This window comes from Xyrauchen texanus, chromosome 1 (genome assembly GCF_025860055.1).
Source record: "Xyrauchen texanus isolate HMW12.3.18 chromosome 1, RBS_HiC_50CHRs, whole genome shotgun sequence".
In the NCBI taxonomy this organism is placed as follows: Eukaryota; Metazoa; Chordata; class Actinopteri; order Cypriniformes; family Catostomidae; genus Xyrauchen; species Xyrauchen texanus.
In genome coordinates this window covers 23718707-23741532 of record NC_068276.1, presented here as the reverse complement: position 1 = coordinate 23741532, position 22826 = coordinate 23718707, and the positions used below count along the sequence as shown (strand labels likewise).

The following is a 22826-nucleotide window of genomic DNA, read 5'->3' as shown; positions in this document are numbered from 1 at the left end:
AGCTGTATTGATTATTTGTATGCTTTATGTGGTTTTGAAGCTTCAAAGTTCTGGTCACCATTCACTTTCATTGTATGAAACTACAGAGCTGAAATATTCTTCTAAAAAAATCTTTGTTTGTGTTCAGCAGAAGAAAGAAAGTCATACACATCTGGAATGGCATGAGCGTAAGTAAATGATAAGAGAATTTTCATTTTGGGGTAAATTACAATATTTCTTTAAGGTAATAATTACTGGTTACAATTTTTTTTTTTTTTTTACAGTGTATGCACACATATAAGATGCTTTAATTTGGATTGAGGGAAAACAAAACAACTCACAGGCCTGTAGTTGTTGTCCTTGTCAGTGCATCCACACTCGTTGAAGGGAACACACTTGTCTCCACTGAGCACTAAACCAGGATCACACACACATCCCTCAACACATGGTTTATTACAGGTGCCTTCAGATCCAGGGTCCTGACAACTGGCAGGACACGCAGTACCACATGGCTCATAATGACTACCAACCGGACATTTAATAGCTGGGAAAAGCAGAGAGAAATTAAGGTGTTAAATGAACCTTTGGAAAATCTACAAAGGCTGAGTCTAAAGAAGGGTACCAGGATATAATAAATAACAGGCCTTAAGGGTGCTTTACAGAAAGCCTGTGAACCATCACAAACAGACACACACCTACATTCCACAGACACAGACAGATGCATGTGCATACTCAAACACTTACGACAGAAGGTGTTATTCCTCCAGTTAATTGGCACCCCAGCTTGAGCACACAGGTCGGCATAGCTTTCAATAGCTTGGCACAGTGCCACTGCGCCACCACCAGTGCCACACTGATCAAACACACAGTTCTCAAAGTAAGGACCAGGAGGCACCATGGCATGGCATGGCTTGAAGATTCCTGGATTCAAAAATGATAGACCTTAATGCTTGTACAAAACAGGTGTCATATGTCATAAGAACAGCCATTTAGATGGAAGTCTAATAAACTAAGAGGCAGAAAGCAATGAACAGATGTACCAAGATCATCTTTAGGGTAGGCGTAAGTATTACCCACATAGCCTCCATGGCAGAATGACAAATAAATTAAACAAACTGATACATTCTGAAAAATGAATGCAAATGTCAACCCACCTTAAGTAAGCAAGCAAACTTGAGCCAAATCCCATTTTTAAACAATATATGAACCACATGATTATATGCAATAACAAATACAAAAACTTTTGTGTTTTGTAAATGTTGACTCAATGAGCATGAGCCAATATTTATAAGTAGAACAAATAATCCAGCCTAAATGTGAAGGGAACAAATACACTAGCTTTTATTGGTGTAATACAATTGCTAATAATGGATGATTAAGAGAGGGAAATCCTGTACCTAAACTTGAAGATAAATGTAAAAACAAACAGCAACAAAATAAAAAGACATAACATAAAGAATATTAATTGCACATTGTGGTAAAAACTGAAAAAGCTGAAACTGTTTTATATGCTTTCTGTGACCTCAGAATCAAAGAATTGTATGTGTGTCTCACCACTGGGGTCGGTAATCATGCCACAGCTAGTAGGTTTCTGAGCTTCACTTTGGATCTTATCATCACATTCAATGTCTTCTCCTCCATGAGTACAACTGTGGAAGAGAAGAGTAAACTTAGAAGAGTAATCTTCTAAATCTTTAGTGTGATAGAAATTATGATAATGATAGAAATCTTCTAAATCTTTAGTCTTTAGACAAAGGTTAATCAAGTCACACATCTCCTTTCTACTTTATTTCTCTTTCTTCATCACTTTTCTTAATTGGTTAATCATTCTATCATAAACATGTTATCATTTCTGTGCAGTACATGGTTAAATATTATTTCACTCACTCAACCCTGTCATCAGGCACCTGCCAACTCTCTCCAAGCTCATTGGTGCTGTCTGTTTGTTCCCCATCGGACTTGATGTTGTCATCGTTAATATTACCATTATAGTTTCCTATCATATATTTGTAATTAGTAAGATTAATCATGGCAAACTCTGTAAAAATATCAGACTATCAAGAATTGGTTAGTAGTAAATATACTATTATGTATTAAAAACATACAAATAATTTATAATCTTTAAATACCATACATTTTCAGATTAATTGGACTTGGAAAAGTTCTTACCACACAGTCCACATAACAGGCCACTGTAGGAGGAAGGCACAGTGACATCAGCATGATGATTTCCATCAAATCGGACGAGCAATCCGAAGTCTGTCTCAAGCACCACAAATTTGCCACTTAGGAAGATCTTAACATCATTTGGAAGTGTGACAGGCACAGTGACTTGAACTTCATTCACCTGCAGGAAGTAAAAATAAGTTATAAAACGCAGTCATGTTTTAATATCCTTTAATCTGTCTCACAGATCTCTGAAATGTCTCTTACCTGAACTTTGCGGCCCTTGCCCAGAATCATCTTCATGCCATGGACATTGATAATGACAGATCTTACATAAGACACTTTCTTATTATTGTCTCTATGCTCATTTTGTGTCTCCACAGTAAAGTACGGCAACCCGGAAGTCTCATTACAGGGCTTTGTGAGAGTGTAGGAGCAGGCGCCCATGAAGTGATGTACTTTCTTATCAAAGGAGGTGTAATGAGGGTCACCAGAGACCGAACAAATGCCTGTATCTAAAGGAGAACGTGATAAAATTGGAGAGATAGAATTCAGAAAGATTAGTCCCGTATCTTGCTGTCAATGGTGTCAACATGTTTGTGCAGAATCCACGTGTGGGTGTATCTGTATGATGTGATAAGATACTGTATGTAAACAGACGTACCAGTACATGTGTTTTTAACTTCAGTATGTATAAGCTAGTACAATCATTTTTACCAAGTGGTTTGCAGCCATAGTCTCCATCCTGAAGTTGGCAGCTCTCAGTAGGCAAACAGTTGGTGTTATCACACTTGATAATTCCTCCACCCCCACATGTACACTTCTGCATACAGCCCTCGAGATACCAGCTCTCATTTACCTAAATATAATCACATTGATAGGAAGGAGTTAGAGATGTTTCCAATCAAACACACTGTTAAATCTGTTTTTCCCCCCAAACCTTACTACTGATGTGTGAATTTTTGATGTTAAACTTCTTACTCGTATCCCAGCTTAATATGCAGATAGAATCAACCACAAGTAAGCCATTCAAATGTTAAAGTGGGACACCATCAAAACATTCCTCCTCTTACAAAAAATCTTCTTACCCTGATAGTACACGTACATCTCCTAGACGTCTATTTGATGTTTGTGTTTACATCTGGAAGACATATCTTATAGGTTGTTTGCTCATCTGAAATATGTCCATCAGATGTTTCCTCTCAGATGTCAAAAAGACATTCAGCAGATGTCTTTGAGATGTTTATGTTTTAGAACGTTTGTAAATCTGTTCTGTTTAAGATGTTTAGCAGATGTTACTTAGAATGTGATGCTTTTCAAATGAAACGTTCTTAAAGAGATATCTTAGAGATGTATGTGTGCTATCTTGGTACAAACTTGCTGCAAACATGTCACAAATTTCCCATTCATTACTTCCATATGTAAAGGAGCTTGCATTTTTCCTCTAATATGCCGCAAAAACTCTTCCAGGCCGACACAACAACACTGGATCAACCAATGGCGTGAGTTTGGGGCGGGACTACCTGTTTGTACAACCAATGGAAGCGGGGAATTTTCTGGAATCTGTTTGAAAACTGATTTTCCAGTTGGTGACACTAGTGGCACAAAAATTACACACTTCAGCTTTAAAGTGTTAGTTCAGACACTCCCTTATGTCGTTACTTCTGTTATAATTCACTTTCATTGGAAAAAAGATGCAATGAAAGTGAATGGTGACTGAGGTTGTTAGTCCCCAATTCTGCCTAACATCTCCATTTGTGATTCATGGAAGAAAGCAAGTCATAAGAGTTTATAACATGAGGGAAGATTTTTCAGTTTTGGGTGAACTATACCTTCAATGTACAGTACCATCCTCTTGTAATGTATTTTAAACTCACCGGATGGTAGGAGCCTGAAGAGTCCACACAGCCACAGTCTTTAACAGGCACACATTTGTTGTCGCTGAGGATGAAGCCTGGGTCACACTCACAGCCTTCTATACACTTCTCACTGCAGCCCGGTGATCCACTGATACCCAGACATGTCTCCGGACAGGAGCTCACACATATAGAGTAATGGCTATTAGGTGGGCATGCCAGAGCTGTGGAAAAATGGGGAAAACTTTGTCATTGAATTAAATTATAGTTGAAGTGAGGATGCAGGATCAAGTGTGGAGTATGTTTCCCCCCCTCTCTTTCTGATTTATTTCCTATTGCTCTCCACTGCCCTGGCCTAATAATAAGAATAAGGTTCAATCTTACATACGTGTTGAAGATTGCTATTCCAACCTCCTGAACTGCATTCACTTAAATAAATTAGATTATGCATCGGTGAGATTTGACAGCAGGCTTGTCACTGGGACATTTAATTGTGATGCTTGCTGGATGGATATAAGTTACTAAATTATACTGCTTTATACCTTTAAACCACTCTATACTTCATGCTGTGTGATACCGTATGTGAGAGTGTGACTCACGGCAGAAGTCTGGCTCCCTCCACTGATAGACAGGTGCACCTGCACTCAGGCAAACATCGGTATAAGCCTGAAGCTGGTCACAAAGTGCCTGCTGCAGCCCCTGATAACGGCACATGTCAAACACACAGCTCTGGAAGAAAGGATTTGGGTCCACCACATTTATACAGTCCCTGTGAAAAGCGTGTGCGAGAAAAAGTGTTCAATAGTTAAGCATTAACGACGTTTAATGTCTCATCAGCGCATGTTAAAAACAGTATGAATATTAGAGCAAGAAGAAGTAGTTAATAAGAATGCAATGCTTTCGGATACGAAGAGCGTTTTCGAAAGGATCATCCATCAGATCGCTCAAGTCAGCGGTGAATTTAACAACACATAATGGTGACATTTACAACACTCAGTGGTGAGTTAACGCATTTGTTTATGTGATACGGTCGTTAATTAGTGAACCAAAGACCTTTGTGTATTTAACAACACACAATGATGACTTATGTAATAACATTTTGTTTGTTTTGTTGTGTGTATCATGAAATGTGCCCCTAAATGTTCCACATAAATGTGTAATTCTTATTTGTGGGAGTCATCAGTCCTAACCTAAATGCTCCATTTATATCGGTTATTTTCCCACAGTTCTCTAGATTAGACACCATGTCCTGCAGATCAGGATCACAGGGTGGGCCAGGCCCAGTGTCAGGCTTGCACCTAAAACACAAAACAGATCAGTGTTACATCATCAAGCATATGATGTAGACAAAACATTGTCCTGCCTTAGCAGTTGATAAAATAAAGACGAGTGAGAAGGACTTACGTTTCGTCCTCGTCATCATCAGTTTGCCAGCTGTTGCCAAACTGATCTGAGGTTTCGGCTTGGGAACCATCTGGCTTAGTGAAATCATTATTGGGGTTTCCATCGTAGTCCCCACACAGGCCACACATTTGGTCATAGTAGGAACTGATAAAGTGATTGAGAGAGAAAAGAAAATGCAAGGATATTTATTTCCCTGGAGACATTGTTCAATTTCCTTTTGAGATTTACTCTGGGCCCCAAGCCCCCAACAATCTTCATGGAGCTTTGTGTTTCTGGCTAAATGCTTCAGGTCAAAGAGATGGATAGGTATATTCCAATGGGGCAGTTTTTATTTTTTTCAATGTTTAAGTACCTGGGAACAGTGATCTTGGCATAATGATTGCCATCCCATTGCACCTCAAGCCGAATGGAGTAGTGAGGATAACATACTGCCCAGCAAGGAGAGAGACATGAGTGGAGATGGGTTGTGGGGAAGGGACACCCTTTGCCCATTCACCTGGATGTGTGAAGAATGCCACAAAAGTGGATTGAAGGTAAAGGTTAGCACTGACAAGAAGAACTTTAGGATTTATTTCTTTTTTGCTTTAGAGATAAGATTGTTCTTTGAAAAGATGTACAAAGGGATAAAGTGATAATGTTGAAAGATACAATGAACAGATTAGATTAGAAATAACTGAAGGAAATAATAAAGATACAGGAGAGTCTAAAAAATGTGATGAGCATGTATTAATCCTGGAGATTATATTCTTAGAGAGACTACAATGTATTTTTAGCTGCTGACTTGAAAGCTCAATTTTTGATCTCAAGATTACAGAATGCCTTCATTAAATGGTGATTTAATGATGCCAGCTGCTGTGGGTACTGACCAAAGTTCTCCTGCTTTTCATCATTGTCACTGTAACACCACTGACTGTCACATACAGTTTTCTGAGGTAAGATACAGAAGAAACTCCTCTCTCCTCATTCTTACCCTCCACAGAGAACCAGGGGCCTACAGAGCCAGAGCCAGGAGAGATAAAAGTTTCATTATTTTACAGTGTAGGCTACTTTTAAACAGGGATATACAGTACACATCTAATCAATATGTCAGCAATCAAACAAGAATGTGGGGATTTGTGTGCTACTCAACAGTTGGTACTGATAACAAAAGCACTCTAACCACACTGCCAGTTGTGGATAGTTAGAACAAGCTGCTGTGCAAATGCAAAATGCACTAAATATACATTTTGTCAAAATTAACCCCTGACAGAAATTGGGTCTCTTAGACCAGTTTTTCTAAACCAGGGTCCAGAACCCACTAGGAGCCCTCAGCAAACTTCAAAGGGGGCCCCAAAATGACTTTAAATAATTATAATCTAACTTAATATAATGCAATAAATAAGTAAATAATAAAAGTATGTCCAACATAAAAAATAAACTATATTTCTAATATAAAAGAATAAGAGTAAACACAACTCCTTTCTGCATCTGTTTATTTAAGAACATATATTTCTTGGGTAACACTTCACAATTAGTTTCCATTTGTTAACATTAGTTAATGCATTAGGTATCATTAACAAACAATGAACAAAATATTTGTTACATTGTTTTTTAATCTTTGTTAATGTTAGAAAATAAAAATACTATTGTTCATTGTTAGTTCATGTTAGTTCATACCAGAGTGCATCTACTAATGTTTATTAATACAACTTTTGATAAAAAAATGATTAGTAAATGTTGAAATTAACAGTAACTAAAATTAATAAATGCTTAATAAATATTGCTCATGTTAGTTCATATTAACAAATGGAACCTTATTGTGAAATATTAACAATTCTTGAAATGTCTGGAATCCCAAAATTAACCATGACTGTTTATTTTAATAAAATGCCACTGTTTGTTTCAGTTACTGTAATAAAAATGTTTGAAAACTAGCAGCTATGGGTTTGGACTCATGTGAACGAGTGTAATTACAAAAACAACACTATAACCAAGTCACTTTGAAACCATTCTTCTCAGTTTCAGTGCTGATGTAGTTACTGCACTTTGTTTTTGCAGGGAATCCTGGCTTTGGCCAATGCTTACCAGTGTTGTTTTTACAGGTGCGTGCCAGAGTGTAGGTGCAAGTGCCCATGAAGCTGTAGAATTTGCTATCAAAGGTGTTATAATGAGGGTCACCAGAAATAATACAGTCTTGAGAGCCTGTTGGATTGAGAATGAGTGCAAAATATTGTTTATAAGTACACGTCATTTGTTGGATGCTAGCCTGGGGGTAATTCACCCAAAAATGAAAAACTGTCATCATTTACTATGATGAAATCGTTGTTATATTATGTAATGATGTGCTTGCATGTAACCTTCTATAACCAACTAAAAAATTCTATTAGTGAGTAAACCAAAGTACTAACCTTCTGGGTAACACCCAATTACTCCACCCTGTATTCCACATTGTTCCTTCGGAGGGCACTCAGCAGCATTACAGCTAACTAATGGGGGGTTACACTTACACAGTAGGTCACAGTCCTTAGTGTAGAACTCTTGACCTGGCTAAAACCATCGAGAAAACATAATTTTAGTATAGTGATAAAAACTGCTTAATTGCCTAAAACAAACATTCACACATATTTGCAATTCACTCACTTGGTAATACTGTCCACTATAATTGCAGCCGCATGTACTTTCTTTAACACACTTATCACCACTAAGGACATATCCAGGATCACAAAGACACCCTTCAGAACAAGGCCCACTGCACTGATTTGGTGGAGTCGGGGTACAGGAAGGCTGGCAAATTGGGATGCACGACTCAAAATGACTATTGTCTGTGCATTTCAGAGCTGGAGAGGAAGACTGTGTGTTAACTTGTTGTATATTCTCCACAATGCAATGTTTTCTAAATCAGTGTAGTGTGACACATCTCATCACATCTGCAGCTTTACTCTATGATGCATTATGAGAAGTAGTCAACACTTTTGATAAGAGTTAATGGTTTTCTATTGGACAATGTATGTTTCAGGCGTACGACAGAAGGTGCTGTTTCTCCAGGGCCCAATTGTGACACCACGGCCCTGACATTCATGGACATATGCCTCTATTGCTTCACATAATGCGGACGGAGCACCATCCAGCTCACACACATCAAACAAACAGTCTTGGAAGAAACCCTATACACACACAGGGATAAGAGAGTGTCTGTTAAATGAATACAGTAAACGTATGCACTTATGCATTACAAATGAACTGATTTGATTTCACTCACATTGGGATTGACTTTTGGATGGCAAGCAGCAAATGGACCATTGCGGTCCAGTATGATACCACAGTAAGCAGGCCCTTCATACAAGTCCTGCTCAGAATCTGTACACCCTGGGCTCGGGTCTACCACTGTTTTATCACAGCTGAAGGGCAGAATCATAGGTACGTCATATGTGACATCCATTAATAGGCAACCGAAACAAGTCTTGCTCAGTAACAAAATGTGTATTGCAGTTTGTCTTACTCAGGGTCTGTGTTCCAACTGTTGCCGAAGTCATTGGGCCTTTGGACCAGTTCACCAGTGGGAGTACGGAAGTCATCCTTGGGGTCTCCATTGTAGTCACCACACAGTCCACAAAGTTTGTCCTCATAGCTGTAAAATGATCATGTTCATCACAAAATGTTGTAAAAGACTATTTAGAGTATTTTATAGTAAGACTTTTAAAAGAATCATCCTCACTCCTTGATAACTTTAATGTCCATGAAATGGTTTCCATCATAACGTACAGTTACTCCAAAGATCAAGGCCACTGTGTAGTGCACGCCAGACTTAAAAATGTCAACACCACTGACAGAACTAAAAGGAAGGTTCACATTGGTACCATTCACCTGAGAAAATCAGAACAAAATATAAATTTGAATGTGCCACTTAATAGATATATTTGAAATATTGAGCAGTGTATAGACAGTGTACAGATCATCAGCAATAATATCTCAAAGAATGTATATTTCTGTTACCTGCACAATCCCTTCTTTCAGAATGGAAACTTTCACTCCCAGTGCATGGACATGCACTGCTTTTAAATAACTGATACGAGGATTGTTGTAGCGATTCTCATTGTCAGTGTATACAGCGAAGTAAGGCACACCTGTGCTGTTACAAGGCTCAGACATCAGGTAAGAGCAATTTCCCATGAAGTCATAGCGCTGGTTATCAAAGGTGGTGTAATGGGGGTCACCAGAGGAAACACAGGTGGAGGTCCCTGTGAGTAAACAATCCCTCGGTGTCAGATAGAAGTATACTTGATATACATTCTAAATTATTTCAATGCAAGAGTCTCCAGGACAAAGGTGTATATCCTATGCACCAACAATTACAATTTTGCAAGATGATAATTGCTAGATTTTATGAAAAAAATTGAATGAAGATGGCATAAAATCTAAAATAAGGCAGATCTATTAGGTGTTAAAGTGGCTGTTCACCCAAAAATGGAAATTCTGTCATCATTCACTCAACATTCATTGTTCCAAACCCATATGACTTTCTCTCTTCTGTGGAAAATGAATGGAGATGTAAGGTAGAATGACAGCCTCAGTGACCATTCACTTTCATTTTGTGGGAAAAGTGACTGTGACTAACATACTGCCTAAGATCAGCTTTTGTGTTACATAGAAGAAAGAAGTAGGGTGAGTAAATGATGACACAATATAAATTTGGGTGAAATATCCCTTTAATCTACTGTAGCACTGATCACTTGTCAGTTAAAACAATTATGGTTTAAGGGAAGATTGTAGTTTTCTACTCTACCTTTAGGGTAGCAGCCATACACTCCACCAACATCCAGACATTCTTCTGTCACAGGGTCACAGGTGTTGTCTACACATTCAAAAGTGTAGTTGCCAGCACAGTGGCACAATTTAGAGCATCCATTTCCAAGTATAATCTCTCCAGGCTGAGTGTAAACACAAACCATGTTTAGAGCCAAGACTTTAGTTACAGGACTGGATAAATATGAATTCTCTCATTAACAACAACTCTCATACCTCAAAGTAATTGTTGTCATCATCTAGACAGCCACACTGCTCAATAGGAACACAGCGTTTGCCACGGAAAACAAATCCTGGTTTACAGAAGCAGCCACTGATGCAAGATCCAGTGCAGTTGGTGGAGGGTTCTTTGCAGCTAGGAATACAGGCTGGGCCACAATCGATGTACTCAGAATCAGGAGGGCATTTCACTGTTGGAAGACATTAATGGTTTTATAGCTGTACAAATGTTTTAATTTCTTTCAAATAAAACAAACTTAAAGTGTAGCATACCAGGTGGTGTTGGATTTGGAGTAGTTGGCTTAGGCGTTGTTGGTTGTGGTGTCGATGGACTAGCTGTTGTGGGTGTATCTGTATGATGTGATAAGATACTGTATGTAAACAGACGTACCAGTACATGTGTTTTTAACTTCAGTATGTATAAGCTAGTACAATCATTTTTACCAAGTGGTTTGCAGCCATAGTCTCCATCCTGAAGTTGGCAGCTCTCAGTAGGCAAACAGTTGGTGTTATCACACTTGATAATTCCTCCACCCCCACATGTACACTTCTGCATACAGCCCTCGAGATACCAGCTCTCATTTACCTAAATATAATCACATTGATAGGAAGGAGTTAGAGATGTTTCCAATCAAACACACTGTTAAATCTGTTTTTCCCCAAACCTTACTACTGATGTGTGAATTTTTGATGTTAAACTTCTTACTCGTATCCCAGCTTAATATGCAGATAGAATCAACCACAAGTAAGCCATTCAAATGTTAAAGTGGGACACCATCAAAACATTCCTCCTCTTACAAAAATCTTCTTACCCTGATAGTACACGTACATCTCCTAGACGTCTATTTGATGTTTGTGTTTACATCTGGAAGACATATCTTATAGGTTGTTTGCTCATCTGAAATATGTCCATCAGATGTTTCCTCTCAGATGTCAAAAAGACATTCAGCAGATGTCTTTGAGATGTTTATGTTTTAGAACGTTTGTAAATCTGTTCTGTTTAAGATGTTTAGCAGATGTTACTTAGAATGTGATGCTTTTCAAATGAAACGTTCTTAAAGAGATATCTTAGAGATGTATGTGTGCTATCTTGGTACAAACTTGCTGCAAACATGTCACAAATTTCCCATTCATTACTTCCATATGTACCATCCTCTTGTAATGTATTTTAAACTCACCGGATGGTAGGAGCCTGAAGAGTCCACACAGCCACAGTCTTTAACAGGCACACATTTGTTGTCAGCTGAGGATGAAGCCTGGGTCACACTCACAGCCTTCTATACACTTCTCACTGCAGCCCGGTGATCCACTGATACCCAGACATGTCTCCGGACAGGAGCTCACACATATAGAGTAATGGCTATTAGGTGGGCATGCCAGAGCTGTGGAAAAATGGGGAAAACTTTGTCATTTCATTAAATTATAGTTGAAGTGAGGATGCAGGATCAAGTGTGGAGTATGTTTCCCCCCTCTTTCTGATTTATTTCCTATTCTCTCCACTGCCCTGGCCTAATAATAAGAATAAGGTTCAGTCTTACATAAGTGTTGAAGATTGCTATTCCAACCTCCTGAACTGCATTCACTTAAATAAATTAGATTATGCATCAGTGAGATTTGACAGCAGGCTTGTCACTGGGACATTTAATTGTGATGCTTGCTGGATGGATATAAGTTACTAAATTATATTGCTTTATACCTTTAAACCACTCTATACTTCATGCTGTGTGATACCGTATGTGAGAGTGTGACTCACGGCAGAAGTCTGGCTCCCTCCACTGATAGACAGGTGCACCTGCACTCAGGCAAACATCGGTATAAGCCTGAAGCTGGTCACAAAGTGCCTGCTGCAGCCCCTGATAACGGCACATGTCAAACACACAGCTCTGGAAGAAAGGATTTGGGTCCACCACATTTATACAGTCCCTGTGAAAAGCGTGTGCGAGAAAAAGTGTTCAATAGTTAAGCATTAACGACGTTTAATGTCTCATCAGCACATGTTAAAAACAGTATGAATATTAGAGCAAGAAGAAGTAGTTAATAAGAATGCAATGCTTTCGGATACGAAGAGCGTTTTCGAAAGGATCATCCATCAGATCGCTCAAGTCAGCGGTGAATTTAACAACACATAATGGTGACATTTACAACAGTCTTGTTTATGTGATCCGGTCGTTAATTAGTGAACCAAAGACCTTTGTGTATTTAACAACACACAATGATGACTTATGTAATAACATTTTGTTTGTTTTGTTGTGTGTATCATGAAATGTGCCCCTAAATGTTCCACATAAATGTGTAATTCTTATTTGTGGGAGTCATCAGTCCTAACCTAAATGCTCCATTTATATCGGTTATTTTCCCACAGTTCTCTAGATTAGACACCATGTCCTGCAGATCAGGATCACAGGGTGGGCCAGGCCCAGTGTCAGGCTTGCACCTAAAACACAAAACAGGATCAGTGTTACATCATCAAGCATATGATGTAGACAAAACATTGTCCTGCCTTAGCAGTTGATAAAATAAAGACGAGTGAGAAGGACTTACGTTTCGGTCCTCGTCATCATCAGTTTGCCAGCTGTTGCCAAACTGATCTGAGGTTTCGGCTTGGGAACCATCTGGCTTAGTGAAATCATTATTGGGGTTTCCATCGTAGTCCCCACACAGGCCACACATTTGGTCATAGTAGGAACTGATAAAGTGATTGAGAGAGAAAAGAAAATGCAAGGATATTTATTTCCCTGGAGACATTGTTCAATTTCCTTTTGAGATTTACTCTGGGCCCCAAGCCCCCAACAATCTTCATGGAGCTTTGTGTTTCTGGCTAAATGCTTCAGGTCAAAGAGATGGATAGGTATATTCCAATGGGGCAGTTTTTATTTTTTTCAATGTTTAAGTACCTGGGAACAGTGATCTTGGCATAATGATTGCCATCCCATTGCACCTCAAGCCGAATGGAGTAGTGAGGATAACATACTGCCCAGCAAGGAGAGAGACATGAGTGGAGATGGGTTGTGGGGAAGGGACACCCTTTGCCCATTCACCTGGATGTGTGAAGAATGCCACAAAAGTGGATTGAAGGTAAAGGTTAGCACTGACAAGAAGAACTTTAGGATTTATTTCTTTTTTTGCTTTAGAGATAAGATTGTTCTTTGAAAAGATGTACAAAGGGATAAAGTGATAATGTTGAAAGATACAATGAACAGATTAGATTAGAAATAACTGAAGGGAAATAATAAAGATACAGGAGAGTCTAAAAAATGTGATGAGCATGTATTAATCCTGGAGATTATATTCTTAGAGAGACTACAATGTATTTTTAGCTGCTGACTTGAAAGCTCAATTTTTGATCTCAAGATTACAGAATGCCTTCATTAAATGGTGATTTAATGATGCCAGCTGCTGTGGGTACTGACCAAAGTTCTCCTGCTTTTCATCATTGTCACTGTAACACCACTGACTGTCACATACAGTTTTCTGAGGTAAGATACAGAAGAAACTCCTCTCTCCTCATTCTTACCCTCCACAGAGAACCAGGGGCCTACAGAGCCAGAGCCAGGAGAGATAAAAGTTTCATTATTTTACAGTGTAGGCTACTTTTAAACAGGGATATACAGTACACATCTAATCAATATGTCAGCAATCAAACAAGAATGTGGGGATTTGTGTGCTACTCAACAGTTGGTACTGATAACAAAAGCACTCTAACCACACTGCCAGTTGTGGATAGTTAGAACAAGCTGCTGTGCAAATGCAAAATGCACTAAATATACATTTTGTCAAAATTAACCCCTGACAGAAATCGGGTCTCTTAGACCAGTTTTTCTAAACCAGGGTCCAGAACCCACTAGGAGCCCTCAGCAAACTTCAAAGGGGGGCCCCAAAATGACTTTAAATAATTATAATCTAACTTAATATAATGCAATAAATAAGTAAATAATAAAAGTATGTCCAACATAAAAAATAAACTATATTTCTAATATAAAAGAATAAGAGTAAACACAACTCCTTTCTGCATCTGTTTATTTAAGAACATATATTTCTTGGGTAACACTTCACAATTAGTTTCCATTTGTTAACATTAGTTAATGCATTAGGTATCATTAACAAACAATGAACAAAATATTTGTTACATTGTTTTTTAATCTTTGTTAATGTTAGAAAATAAAAATACTATTGTTCATTGTTAGTTCATGTTAGTTCATACCAGAGTGCATCTACTAATGTTTATTAATACAACTTTTGATAAAAAAATGATTAGTAAATGTTGAAATTAACAGTAACTAAAATTAATAAATGCTTAATAAATATTGCTCATGTTAGTTCATATTAACAAATGGAACCTTATTGTGAAATATTAACAATTCTTGAAATGTCTGGAATCCCAAAATTAACCATGACTGTTTATTTTAATAAAATGCCACTGTTTGTTTCAGTTACTGTAATAAAAATGTTTGAAAACTAGCAGCTATGGGTTTGGACTCATGTGAACGAGTGTAATTACAAAAACAACACTATAACCAAGTCACTTTGAAACCATTCTTCTCAGTTTCAGTGCTGATGTAGTTACTGCACTTTGTTTTTGCAGGGAATCCTGGCTTTGGCCAATGCTTACCAGTGTTGTTTTTACAGGTGCGTGCCAGAGTGTAGGTGCAAGTGCCCATGAAGCTGTAGAATTTGCTATCAAAGGTGTTATAATGAGGGTCACCAGAAATAATACAGTCTTGAGAGCCTGTTGGATTGAGAATGAGTGCAAAATATTGTTTATAAGTACACGTCATTTGTTGGATGCTAGCCTGGGGGTAATTCACCCAAAAATGAAAAACTGTCATCATTTACTATGATGAAATCGTTGTTATATTATGTAATGATGTGCTTGCATGTAACCTTCTATAACCAACTAAAAAATTCTATTAGTGAGTAAACCAATGTACTAACCTTCTGGGTAACACCCAATTACTCCACCCTGTATTCCACATTGTTCCTTCGGAGGGCACTCAGCAGCATTACAGCTAACTAATGGGGGGTTACACTTACACAGTAGGTCACAGTCCTTAGTGTAGAACTCTTGACCTGGCTAAAACCATCGAGAAAACATAATTTTAGTATAGTGATAAAAACTGCTTAATTGCCTAAAACAAACATTCACACATATTTGCAATTCACTCACTTGGTAATACTGTCCACTATAATTGCAGCCGCATGTACTTTCTTTAACACACTTATCACCACTAAGGACATATCCAGGATCACAAAGACACCCTTCAGAACAAGGCCCACTGCACTGATTTGGTGGAGTCGGGGTACAGGAAGGCTGGCAAATTGGGATGCACGACTCAAAATGACTATTGTCTGTGCATTTCAGAGCTGGAGAGGAAGACTGTGTGTTAACTTGTTGTATATTCTCCACAATGCAATGTTTTCTAAATCAGTGTAGTGTGACACATCTCATCACATCTGCAGCTTTACTCTATGATGCATTATGAGAAGTAGTCAACACTTTTGATAAGAGTTAATGGTTTTCTATTGGACAATGTATGTTTCAGACGTACGACAGAAGGTGCTGTTTCTCCAGGGCCCAATTGTGACACCACGGCCCTGACATTCATGGACATATGCCTCTATTGCTTCACATAATGCGGACGGAGCACCATCCAGCTCACACACATCAAACAAACAGTCTTGGAAGAAACCCTATACACACACAGGGATAAGAGAGTGTCTGTTAAATGAATACAGTAAACGTATGCACTTATGCATTACAAATGAACTGATTTGATTTCACTCACATTGGGATTGACTTTTGGATGGCAAGCAGCAAATGGACCATTGCGGTCCAGTATGATACCACAGTAAGCAGGCCCTTCATACAAGTCCTGCTCAGAATCTGTACACCCTGGGCTCGGGTCTACCACTGTTTTATCACAGCTGAAGGGCAGAATCATAGGTACGTCATATGTGACATCCATTAATAGGCAACCGAAACAAGTCTTGCTCAGTAACAAAATGTGTATTGCAGTTTGTCTTACTCAGGGTCTGTGTTCCAACTGTTGCCGAAGTCATTGGGCCTTTGGACCAGTTCACCAGTGGGGGTACGGAAGTCATCCTTGGGGTCTCCATTGTAGTCACCACACAGTCCACAAAGTTTGTCCTCATAGCTGTAAAATGATCATGTTCATCACAAAATGTTGTAAAAGACTATTTAGAGTATTTTATAGTAAGACTTTTAAAAGAATCATCCTCACTCCTTGATAACTTTAATGTCCATGAAATGGTTTCCATCATAACGTACAGTTACTCCAAAGATCAAGGCCACTGTGTAGTGCACGCCAGACTTAAAAATGTCAACACCACTGACAGAACTAAAAGGAAGGTTCACATTGGTACCATTCACCTGAGAAAATCAGAACAAAATATAAATTTGAATGTGCCACTTAATAGATATATTTGAAATATTGAGCAGTGTATAGACAGTGTACAGATCATCAGCAATAATATCTCAAAGAATGTATATTTCTGTTACCTGCACAATCCCTTCTTTCAGAATGGAAACTTTCACTCCCAGTGCATGGACATGCACTGCTTTTAAATAACTGATACGAGGATTGTTGTAGCGATTCTCATTGTCAGTGTATACAGCTAAGTAAGGCACACCTGTGCTGTTACAAGGCTCAGACATCAGGTAAGAGCAATTTCCCATGAAGTCATAGCGCTGGTTATCAAAGGTGGTGTAATGGGGGTCACCAGAGGAAACACAGGTGGAGGTCCCTGTGAGTAAACAATCCTCGGTGTCAGATAGAAGTATACTTGATATACATTCTAAATTATTTCAATGCAAGAGTCTCCAGGACAAAGGTGTATATCCTATGCACCAACAATTACAATTTTGCAAGATGATAATTGCTAGATTTTATGAAAAAAATTGAATGAAGATGGCATAAAATCTAAAATAAGGCAGATCTATTAGGTGTTAAAGTGGCTGTTCACCCAAAAATGGAAATTCTGTCATCATTCACTCAACATTCATTGTTCCAAACCCATATGACTTTCTCTCTTCTGTGGAAAATGAATGGAGATGTAAGGTAGAATGACAGCCTCAGTGACCATTCACTTTCATTTTGTGGGAAAAGTGACTGTGACTAACATACTGCCTAAGATCAGCTTTTGTGTTACATAGAAGAAAGAAGTAGGGTGAGTAAATGATGACACAATATAAATTTGGGTGAAATATCCCTTTAATCTACTGTAGCACTGATCACTTGTCAGTTAAAACAATTATGGTTTAAGGGAAGATTGTAGTTTTCTACTCTACCTTTAGGGTAGCAGCCATACACTCCACCAACATCCAGACATTCTTCTGTCACAGGGTCACAGGTGTTGTCTACACATTCAAAAGTGTAGTTGCCAGCACAGTGGCACAATTTAGAGCATCCATTTCCAAGTATAATCTCTCCAGGCTGAGTGTAAACACAAACCATGTTTAGAGCCAAGACTTTAGTTACAGGACTGGATAAATATGAATTCTCTCATTAACAACAACTCTCATACCTCAAAGTAATTGTTGTCATCATCTAGACAGCCACACTGCTCAATAGGAACACAGCGTTTGCCACGGAAAACAAATCCTGGTTTACAGAAGCAGCCACTGATGCAAGATCCAGTGCAGTTGGTGGAGGGTTCTTTGCAGCTAGGAATACAGGCTGGGCCACAATCGATGTACTCAGAATCAGGAGGGCATTTCACTGTTGGAAGACATTAATGGTTTTATAGCTGTACAAATGTTTTAATTTCTTTCAAATAAAACAAACTTAAAGTGTAGCATACCAGGTGGTGTTGGATTTGGAGTAGTTGGCTTAGGCGTTGTTGGTTGTGGTGTCGATGGACTAGCTGTTGTGGGTGTATCTGTATGATGTGATAAGATACTGTATGTAAACAGACGTACCAGTACATGTGTTTTTAACTTCAGTATGTATAAGCTAGTACAATCATTTTTACCAAGTGGTTTGCAGCCATAGTCTCCATCCTGAAGTTGGCAGCTCTCAGTAGGCAAACAGTTGGTGTTATCACACTTGATAATTCCTCCACCCCCACATGTACACTTCTGCATACAGCCCTCGAGATACCAGCTCTCATTTACCTAAATATAATCACATTGATAGGAAGGAGTTAGAGATGTTTCCAATCAAACACACTGTTAAATCTGTTTTTCCCCCCAAACCTTACTACTGATGTGTGAATTTTTGATGTTAAACTTCTTACTCGTATCCCAGCTTAATATGCAGATAGAATCAACCACAAGTAAGCCATTCAAAGGTTAAAGTGGGACACCATCAAAACATTCCTCCTCTTACAAAAAATCTTCTTACCCTGATAGTACACGTACATCTCCTAGACGTCTATTTGATGTTTGTGTTTACATCTGGAAGACATATCTTATAGGTTGTTTGCTCATCTGAAATATGTCCATCAGATGTTTCCTCTCAGATGTCAAAAAGACATTCAGCAGATGTCTTTGAGATGTTTATGTTTTAGAACGTTTGTAAATCTGTTCTGTTTAAGATGTTTAGCAGATGTTACTTAGAATGTGATGCTTTTCAAATGAAACGTTCTTAAAGAGATATCTTAGAGATGTATGTGTGCTATCTTGGTACAAACTTGCTGCAAACATGTCACAAATTTCCCATTCATTACTTCCATATGTACCATCCTCTTGTAATGTATTTTAAACTCACCGGATGGTAGGAGCCTGAAGAGTCCACACAGCCACAGTCTTTAACAGGCACACATTTGTTGTCGCTGAGGATGAAGCCTGGGTCACACTCACAGCCTTCTATACACTTCTCACTGCAGCCCGGTGATCCACTGATACCCAGACATGTCTCCGGACAGGAGCTCACACATATAGAGTAATGGCTATTAGGTGGGCATGCCAGAGCTGTGGAAAAATGGGGAAAACTTTGTCATTTCATTAAATTATAGTTGAAGTGAGGATGCAGGATCAAGTGTGGAGTATGTTCACCCCTCTTTCTGATTTATTTCCTATTCTCTCCACTGCCCTGGCCTAATAATAAGAATAAGGTTCAGTCTTACATAAGTGTTGAAGATTGCTATTCCAACCTCCTGAACTGCATTCACTTAAATAAATTAGATTATGCATCAGTGAGATTTGACAGCAGGCTTGTCACTGGGACATTTAATTGTGATGCTTGCTGGATGGATATAAGTTACTAAATTATATTGCTTTATACCTTTAAACCACTCTAGACTTCATGCTGTGTGATACCGTATGTGAGAGTGTGACTCACGGCAGAAGTCTGGCTCCCTCCACTGATAGACAGGTGCACCTGCACTCAGGCAAACATCGGTATAAGCCTGAAGCTGGTCACAAAGTGCCTGCTGCAGCCCCTGATAACGGCACATGTCAAACACACAGCTCTGGAAGAAAGGATTTGGGTCCACCACATTTATACAGTCCCTGTGAAAAGCGTGTGCGAGAAAAAGTGTTCAATAGTTAAGCATTAACAACGTTTAATGTCTCATCAGCACATGTTAAAAACAGTATGAAAATTAGAGCAAGAAGAAGTAGTTAATAAGAATGCAATGCTTTCGGATACGAAGAGCGTTTTCGAAAGGATCATCCATCAGATCGCTCAAGTCAGCGGTGAATTTAACAACACATAATGGTGACATTTACAACAGTCTTGTTTATGTGATCCGGTCGTTAATTAGTGAACCAAAGACCTTTGTGTATTTAACAACACACAATGATGACTTATGTAATAACATTTTGTTTGTTTTGTTGTGTGTATCATGAAATGTGCCCCTAAATGTTCCACATAAATGTGTAAGTCTTATTTGTGGGAGTCATCAGTCCTAACCTAAATGCTCCATTTATATCGGTTATTTTCCCACAGTTCTCTAGATTAGACACCATGTCCTCCAGATCAGGATCACAGGGTGGGCCAGGCCCAGTGTCAGGCTTGCACCTAAAACACAAAACAGGATCAGCGTTACATCATCAAGCATATGATGTAGACAAAACATTGTCCTGCCTTAGCAGTTGATAAAATAAAGAAGAGTGAGAAGGACTTACGTTTCGTCCTCGTCATCATCAGTTTGCCAGCTGTTGCCAAACTGATCTGAGGTTTCGGCTTGGGAACCATCTGGCTTAGTGAAATCATTATTGGGGTTTCCATCGTAGTCCCCACACAGGCCACACATTTGGTCATAGTAGGAACTGATAAAGTGATTGAGAGAGAAAAAAAAATGCAAGGATATTTATTTCCCTGGAGACATTGTTCAATTTCCTTTTGAGATTTACTCTGGGCCCCAAGCCCCCAACAATCTTCATGGAGCTTTGTGTTTCTGGCTAAATGCTTCAGGTCAAAGAGATGGATAGGTATATTCCAATGGGGCAGTTTTTATTTTTTTTCAATGTTTAAGTACCTGGGAACAGTGATCTTGGCATAATGATTGCCATCCCATTGCACCTCCAAGCCGAATGGAGTAGTGAGGATAACATACTGCCCAGCAAGGGAGAGAGACATGAGTGGAGATGGGTTGTGGGGAAGGGACACCCTTTGCCCATTCACCTGGATGTGTGAAGAATGCCACAAAAGTGGATTGAAGGTAAAGGTTAGCACTGACAAGAAGAACTTTAGGATTTATTTCTTTTTTTGCTTTAGAGATAAGATTGTTCTTTGAAAAGATGTACAAAGGGATAAAGTGATAATGTTGAAAGATACAATGAACAGATTAGATTAGAAATAACTGAAGGGAAATAATAAAGATACAGGAGAGTCTAAAAATGTGATGAGCATGTATTAATCCTGGAGATTATATTCTTAGAGAGACTACAATGTATTTTTAGCTGCTGACTTGAAAGCTCAATTTTTGATCTCAAGATTACAGAATGCCTTCATTAAATGGTGATTTAATGATGCCAGCTGCTGTGGGTACTGACCAAAGTTCTCCTGCTTTTCATCATTGTCACTGTAACACCACTGACTGTCACATACAGTTTTCTGAGGTAAGATACAGAAGAAACTCCTCTCTCCTCATTCTTACCCTCCACAGAGAACCAGGGGCCTACAGAGCCAGAGCCAGGAGAGATAAAAGTTTCATTATTTTACAGTGTAGGCTACTTTTAAACAGGGATATACAGTACACATCTAATCAATATGTCAGCAATCAAACAAGAATGTGGGGATTTGTGTGCTACTCAACAGTTGGTACTGATAACAAAAGCACTCTAACCACACTGCCAGTTGTGGATAGTTAGAACAAGCTGCTGTGCAAATGCAAAATGCACTAAATATACATTTTGTCAAAATTAACCCCTGACAGAAATTGGGTCTCTTAGACCAGTTTTTCTAAACCAGGGTCCAGAACCCACTAGGAGCCCTCAGCAAACTTCAAAGGGGGCCCCAAAATGACTTTAAATAATTATAATCTAACTTAATATAATGCAATAAATAAGTAAATAATAAAAGTATGTCCAACATAAAAAATAAACTATATTTCTAATATAAAAGAATAAGAGTAAACACAACTCCTTTCTGCATCTGTTTATTTAAGAACATATATTTCTTGGGTAACACTTCACAATTAGTTTCCATTTGTTAACATTAGTTAATGCATTAGGTATCATTAACAAACAATGAACAAAATATTTGTTACATTGTTTTTTAATCTTTGTTAATGTTAGAAAATAAAAATACTATTGTTCATTGTTAGTTCATGTTAGTTCATACCAGAGTGCATCTACTAATGTTTATTAATACAACTTTTGATAAAAAAATGATTAGTAAATGTTGAAATTAACAGTAACTAAAATTAATAAATGCTTAATAAATATTGCTCATGTTAGTTCATATTAACAAATGGAACCTTATTGTGAAATATTAACAATTCTTGAAATGTCTGGAATCCCAAAATTAACCATGACTGTTTATTTTAATAAAATGCCACTGTTTGTTTCAGTTACTGTAATAAAAATGTTTGAAAACTAGCAGCTATGGGTTTGGACTCATGTGAACGAGTGTAATTACAAAAACAACACTATAACCAAGTCACTTTGAAACCATTCTTCTCAGTTTCAGTGCTGATGTAGTTACTGCACTTTGTTTTTGCAGGGAATCCTGGCTTTGGCCAATGCTTACCAGTGTTGTTTTTACAGGTGCGTGCCAGAGTGTAGGTGCAAGTGCCCATGAAGCTGTAGAATTTGCTATCAAAGGTGTTATAATGAGGGTCACCAGAAATAATACAGTCTTGAGAGCCTGTTGGATTGAGAATGAGTGCAAAATATTGTTTATAAGTACACGTCATTTGTTGGATGCTAGCATGGGGGTAATTCACCCAAAAATGAAAAACTGTCATCATTTACTATGATGAAATCGTTGTTATATTATGTAATGATGTGCTTGC

At 38.4% G+C, this 22826-nt stretch overlaps 1 protein-coding gene across 1 annotated transcript in view; it reads right to left on the bottom strand.

Annotated features, from left to right (window-relative positions):
- Nucleotides 1-22826, bottom strand: part of zanl (zonadhesin, like) — a 45621-nt gene that overhangs the window by 11940 nt on the left and 10855 nt on the right. The window contains 53 exon segments of the mRNA XM_052137784.1: nt 321-523; nt 724-900; nt 1534-1628; nt 1867-1975; nt 2149-2326; nt 2413-2660; nt 2863-3004; nt 4023-4225; nt 4601-4770; nt 5192-5299; nt 5406-5549; nt 5758-5803; nt 5806-5847; nt 5850-5901; nt 6272-6396; nt 7470-7586; nt 7793-7931; nt 8025-8221; nt 8407-8548; nt 8644-8782; nt 8884-9012; nt 9100-9248; nt 9378-9622; nt 10168-10312; nt 10404-10597; nt 10851-10992; nt 11585-11647; nt 11649-11788; nt 12160-12329; nt 12733-12840; nt 12931-13092; nt 13301-13346; nt 13349-13390; nt 13393-13444; nt 13817-13941; nt 15016-15132; nt 15339-15477; nt 15571-15767; nt 15953-16094; nt 16190-16328; nt 16430-16558; nt 16646-16794; nt 16924-17168; nt 17713-17857; nt 17949-18142; nt 18396-18537; nt 19133-19335; nt 19706-19875; nt 20279-20386; nt 20494-20637; nt 20847-20992; nt 21364-21488; nt 22562-22678. Of these exon segments, the coding sequence (XP_051993744.1) occupies nt 321-523; nt 724-900; nt 1534-1628; nt 1867-1975; nt 2149-2326; nt 2413-2660; nt 2863-3004; nt 4023-4225; nt 4601-4770; nt 5192-5299; nt 5406-5549; nt 5758-5803; nt 5806-5847; nt 5850-5901; nt 6272-6396; nt 7470-7586; nt 7793-7931; nt 8025-8221; nt 8407-8548; nt 8644-8782; nt 8884-9012; nt 9100-9248; nt 9378-9622; nt 10168-10312; nt 10404-10597; nt 10851-10992; nt 11585-11647; nt 11649-11788; nt 12160-12329; nt 12733-12840; nt 12931-13092; nt 13301-13346; nt 13349-13390; nt 13393-13444; nt 13817-13941; nt 15016-15132; nt 15339-15477; nt 15571-15767; nt 15953-16094; nt 16190-16328; nt 16430-16558; nt 16646-16794; nt 16924-17168; nt 17713-17857; nt 17949-18142; nt 18396-18537; nt 19133-19335; nt 19706-19875; nt 20279-20386; nt 20494-20637; nt 20847-20992; nt 21364-21488; nt 22562-22678 (7439 nt within the window).